This window comes from Lactuca virosa, chromosome 7 (genome assembly GCF_052849685.1).
Source record: "Lactuca virosa cultivar CGN04683 chromosome 7, Lactuca_virosa_CGN04683_v6, whole genome shotgun sequence".
Classification (NCBI taxonomy): Eukaryota; Viridiplantae; Streptophyta; class Magnoliopsida; order Asterales; family Asteraceae; genus Lactuca; species Lactuca virosa.
Genome location: NC_136432.1, coordinates 10,735,339 through 10,741,581, shown reverse-complemented (window position 1 = coordinate 10,741,581; position 6,243 = coordinate 10,735,339). Strand labels below are relative to the sequence as shown.

Genomic DNA, 6,243 nt, shown 5'->3' with positions numbered 1-6,243 from the left:
AGGGTCATTTTGGGGGAGGACAGAACACACCAGAGCACTTTTGGAGAGGAGAATTCAAGGGTTTTAGCAAGGGTTTGTCCGTTAATCATTGGGAAACATTTTAATTTCTTCTTTGTAAGCACTTTAGCACTTAATTTCATCTTTTAAACTTGTTAATCTTGTTCTAGCCATGTGTGGCTAGAACCCTAACTTCTCCAATTTCATGTTTTGACTTTTTGGTTGTGAATCAAATCATATGACCTGATGTTTGTGTTTAATTTCTATCTAGTGAAACTGATTTTATTTCAATCGAATGTTTGATTCTAATAATGATTCTTATTGACCATTTGAATTAGGGTTAGGTCATTCAAGTTATTCATTTTGCAAAATCCGTAATTGTTTTGTGAATTGAACTAAGTAACAAGCATTAAATTGATTTCTTATGAATGAATTTAGTGTAAATCTTTTCACACATTCTTACGCTCCCGAGCTTGTGAGGAGTATTGGGTGTTTTTGGGAACATTCACAATAAGCTTAATGCAACCTTTTAATCTAATTCTAAGAGCTTGTTTAGATTAGGTTAACAAGGTTAGGATTAATCAAAGAGCTTGTTTTGATTGATTAATGTGGTGAATAGAAAGTGTTAGAGCTTGTTAACACTTTCAAGTACCAACTTAGATAGAATGAAAAAAATGTCTTGTCATCTTTGATTCATATTGCTGGATTATCATACATGAAGTTGGAGTCCTTACAAAAATCTGAACTTAATTCATTCGTTTAGTTGTTTACTCGTGTTTTAAATTTGTTTGTTTAATCATTGCATTCAAAACCCCCTTCTTAATCTTTTGTGAACAAATACCTTATGCAAAACATGTATAGACTGATTGTCCCGTGTCTCTGTGGATCGACCCTACTTGCCTTGTACTACCTTTCTAGTGCAATATAGTGGGATTTTTTTGGAGTATATCGTACCCCTATTATTTGTTGGGTCTGACACACCTAACAAATTGTAACATACACGTTTTGAGATCGTGTTTTATATAAATAATATTAAGAAATATTATGTGATATTGAGTATTGAGTTCTAACAGATAGTTTTTACTAGAAATAAAGTAAAACTATGTTTAGAATCACTCATAAATTATTGGAAGTCTTATGAGATTCCAATTAAAAGCTAAATAGTGAAATTTAGCGAAAATATAAAAATTGAAATAAGTAAAATTTTATTGTTGAAAGTTGTAGATAATCTCGTTAGAAACACGTAGGCTAAAACCTCGTCGAAATCCGAGTTATAACAAAGAAGTTATGACCAATCGAAGATCCGCGATAAAACCGGCACGGTGCCGAATGACGTAAAAAGTGAGTTTTTGATAAACTACTTTTTGGCCTTAGTGATCTAAATGAAAGTCGTAGTATTCGTTAAACCGAGAAGTTCGATAAAAAGAACGTCAAAATCTGACTTCGTATGAGGAAGTTATGATTTTTACAAGTTTCAACTTAGCAGTAGACAGCTAAAAACTCGAATTTTATATCGAGTGATTTTTTAGCCGACACAACCTAAACGAGAATCGAAGGTCTCGTCATTAGCACTACAACGGTAGAAAGTCTGACGAAAACGGACGTCGGATGAAGAAGTTATGAATTTTTAACGGATTTACTAGTCCCGGTCTGTTAAAAATAATAATATAAAAATAAAGTCAAAATTTTCCGACTAAGTCTAAACGAAAGTTGTAGAGCATAATTTTCTCTACGCGTGCATATAAAGAACGTCAAAAACGGAGCCCGTATGAGAACGTTATGGATTTTACAAGATTGGGCACATTTTCATTTAATTTTCGCATGAATAGTGTTGATCCACGTGGCATCTTCTGATTGGACCGCAGCCTCGCGTGGCACCCTCTGATTGGTCCGATGCCGTGTCCGCCTCGTTTCCGACGTCGTGACTCACCCTTGCCCAGATCCGACGCGTGTCGCGATGAGTCGTCCGAAGCAGCTTAGTCACCCGGTGACTCCTCGCATCCGAAGACGCATGTCGCGTCCGAACCGAGCCACCTGGAGCCCTCGCATGCGCGCCGTCTGGTCCTCTTGCGAGCTGCCAGCTGCCCCTCCTCCCTTCGGCCGAAGACCTTCGCCTCCTATAAATAGGAGGGTGCGAACCCTCCCGGCTAATGTTAGAAATTTCACACTTTTTCACCCTTTTCAACATTTTCTTACCTTCCGACTTCCCCCGAAGCCTCGGTACTTATTCCAAAGCCCGAAACGCGCCCCGAGATTCCCGAGAAGCCCGAAAAATTTATCTTTTCGGTTTCGAAGCTCTACCTTCGCAGAGCCCGGTTTTCAACGAAGAAAGTCATATTTAGAGCCGAAGTGCTGCCCGAATCACTATTTTGACCCCCAGTTATTTCTCGGTGAGTTTAATATATAGGAACAATTGTATGTTATGTGTTATATGTGCTATGTGCTTTTTAGTGTTATTATTCTGGTTTATTTTCCCGTGTTAATTTTATTCGCTATGTTTAATAGCAAAGTAATACCTTTGACCATGTGATAAGTGAAAGGACTTAGATTCATATTGGTACTGGTACGTAGCCTCTGGCCATGTAGAACATGTCTCCGTAAGAGAATGATTTCTATTCTATGGTATTGGCAGATGGTTAGACAGGGCGTGAAAACCTGAAATCTACCAAAAGGTTAAACCAAAGTTGTATGTCTTCTGTGCCAATTGGGCCAAAGCTTTATTGATGTATATCAAGTATGGTAATTGTTACGTCTCATTGATTGTATATTTTTTAATTAAATCAATGATTGATATGGAAAGTTTGTTACATGATTCTCATATGCCTTTGTTGTTCCTTGATCCTTCTTGCCTCTGCCATAATGAAGTATATATATGGCATAACGTTATATTGTATCTATTATTGACCTCACTAAGCGTCACCGCTTACCCCTCTCAATGTTTAACTAAATTGCAGGAGATAAGCTTCCAGTATAGTTATATATACTGATGGAAGATTTTTGAATAGTTTGAAACTATTGTTTTGATAGAAGATTTTCGAATAGTTTGAGACTATTGTATTTTGCACTCCCATATGTATAAATCTATAGAATCCTGGGAAGTTATGTAATATAAAACACTATGAAATAGTGGGTTTGTATCCAATAGTTTGTAACCACTTTATCAATATAAAATATTGTTTTATGAATATGCATGTAGCATGTTTCGGAGTAACAATTGTTATATATATATGAAAGTGTGGGTCCTTTCACAAATTGGCGCCGTTGCCGGGGACACGGTGTTACTAATTGTTTATGCCTAGATCTTTTCGTACAGGTACACCACTGCCAATTGACTCGGAGATAGAAAGGACTGCAAAGAAGTTAAGGAAACAAGCCAAGCTTCGTAAGAGGCAACCGGTTTCCGGTACTTCTTCATCATCTACTCCCCCAGTCATCAACATTTGGGAGGATATACCCCTCTCAAGTGTATCAGCCTCAGAAACAGAAAGCCCATCACTCTCACCACAACCATCCTCACCCATAAATACCACTCCACCCTCTTCACCTGTTCATAATATCCTAAACACTTCACCTACAGAAACATCACCTACTTCTCAAGCCATGGCAGACAACCCTGGAGGGAATCGAGGTCCTCCAAACTCACCACCCGAACAAACTCTCTGTCAATGGTCAAGACAAGAGGTTACTCAACAACCTCTTTGCATCACATACCCAACTGCCACCAACTTGGAACTAAAATCCGGCCTCATTCACTTACTCCCAACATTTAGGGGCCTGGAAAATGAAGATCCTCACAAGTTTCTCACAGAGTTCCATGTAGTATGTGTGGGTATGAAACCACACAATGTCACGGAGGATCAGATCAAGCTTAGGGCATTCCCCTTTGCAGTGCAAGACGCAGCCAAAGACTGGCTCTATGATCTCCCACCGGGGATGGTGACTACTTGGGTAGACCTTGCACGGTTGTTCTTGGATAAGTACTTTCCCGAAATGAAAGCTTCAGCCCTACGGAGGGAAATTATCGAGATCAAGCAACACAAAAGAGAAGCTTTCCACACATATTGAGAAAGATTTAAGAAACTATGTGCCCGTTGTCCAAAGCACGGGATTACCGAGTATGAGCTCCTACAGTACTTCATTGAAGGCATGACCCCAATGGAAAGAAGACTTCTCAATGCTTCTAGTGGCGGATCTTTACCCGATAAGACTCCAACCGAAATCCGCAATCTAATCAAGAACATGGCTGAAGATTCCAAACATTCAAGCCATGATGAAGAATGGTACACGGATGCACCCCGAGGTGTAAAGGAAGTTCAAACTCCTCAGATTGAAGCTCAATTGTCCGAGCTCACAAAAGTGGTAATGATGTTGGCCAAAGACAAAGGTGTGCAGCCCACACCCCGCCCATGCGGTATTTGCACTCAAGTGGGGCATCCAACCGATATGTGCCCTCAACTTCAAGAGGAAGATTATGAAGAAGCAAAAGTCATGGGAGGCTATTCCGGGTCAAATCAGAGAGGTTATGAGCAACCACGAGGTGATCAGAGATGGAACAATAATCAGGGTTGGGGAGGAAACCAACTAGGAAATTATCAGTCAAATCAATCACATCAATACCAGCAAAGACCACCATTTCCTCAAAATCAACAAAGACCACCCTTCCAACCTCACAATTACCAGCCAAGGCATCCACAACAACCACCTCCACAAGCAGGTTCTTCAAACATGTCACTAGAAGTTATTGTCAAAATCCTTGCCACAAGCACTCAAAGCTTCCAACAAGAAACCAAGGCAAGCATAAAAAGCTTGGAGCAACAAGTGTCACAACTTGCTCAATCCGTAAGTAAGATGGAATCACAAGGCAAGCTACCATCTCAAACGGAGAAGAACCCGAAACACAATGCTTGTGCCATTACTTTAAGAGGTGGGAAAAGCTATGAAGGTCCAAGAATGTCGGATGAAGAAGAGGAAGAGAAAGAGATAGAGGTGGAAGAAGCTATCAAAGAAGAGGAAAGGAAAAGTACTTCCAAGTCAAAGAAGCCCATAGAGACCGAAGTGAAAGTCACACCAGCTCCATTTCCTTCAAGGTTGGCAAGCACCAAAAGAGAGCGGGAAGATGATGAAATCATGGCCATGTTTCGAAAGGTTGAAATCAATATCTCTCTTTTAGATGCTATTACACAGATTCCTAGATATGCTAAGTTCCTCAAGGAGCTTTGCACATCTAAGAAAAAGCTTAAAGGAAATCAAACTGTGAAAGTTGATGAAAATGTCTCAGCCGTGTTACAAAAGCGGCTACCAAAAAAATGCAAGGACCCGGGTGTTTTCACGGTTCCTTGTAAAATGGGTAACCTTTTTGTACCACGTGCCATGCTTGATCTTGGAGCATCAATCAATGTTTTACCCTATTCAAGCTATAAGACAATGGGAATTGGTCCTTTATGAAAAACCGGAGTTGTCATTCAACTTGCCGACCGGTCTTTGGTACACCCGAAAGGTGTATTGGAGGACGTGTTAGTGCAAGTTAACGAACTTGTATTTCCCGCTGACTTTTATGTTTTGGATATGGGTGATGAAAACACCCCACAATCGAACTCCATCCTTTGGGGAGACCTTTTATGAGTACCGCGAAAAAAAAATAGATGTAGCCAATGGTACTTTGTCTATGGAGTTCGATGGTGAGGTGATTAACTTTAATATCTTTGAAGCCATGCGTTATCCTAGTGATATTCATTCTTTAAACTTCATAGATGTTATTGATACATGTACTAATGATTGCTTTGAGATGTCAAGCCAAGATGTGCTAACCACCATCTTGAGCAAACACTTTGATGAGACAGGGATTAAGAATTTGGCTGACAAGTACACATTGGAGGATGAATTGATTGAAGTAATCAATTCCTTGGAAAAAGCACAACCCATGAGAGTTGAACCACCCCACATGAAGCTAAAAAGTTCCAATCTGAAACTTCTCCCATCCATAGTACAACCACCGACTCTTGAGTTGAAGGCTCTTCCCGACCATCTCAAGTATTCCTATCTTGGAGAGGAAGAGACATTACCGGTGATAATTTCAACCAAGCTAGCACGAGAAGAAGAAAAAGAGTTGGTTGGAATTTTAAAGAAGTACAAGGAGGCTATTGGTTGGACCATTGCGGACATAAAAGGGTTGAGTCCATCATTAGGCATGCACAAAATACTGATGGAAGAGGACTTCAAGCTAACCCGTGAAGCCCAAAGGAGGTT

The 6,243-nt window shown here is 40.0% G+C and overlaps 1 protein-coding gene across 1 annotated transcript; it reads left to right on the top strand.

Annotated features, from left to right (window-relative positions):
• Window positions 1-4,152: 4,152 nt before the first annotated feature.
• LOC145126397 (uncharacterized) lies at window positions 4,153-5,442 on the top strand. Its single transcript, XM_079061772.1, has one exon. It carries the CDS (start codon window positions 4,153-4,155, stop codon window positions 5,440-5,442), a length of 1,290 nt encoding a protein of 429 aa, XP_078917898.1.
• The last annotated feature ends 801 nt before the right edge of the window (window positions 5,443-6,243 follow it).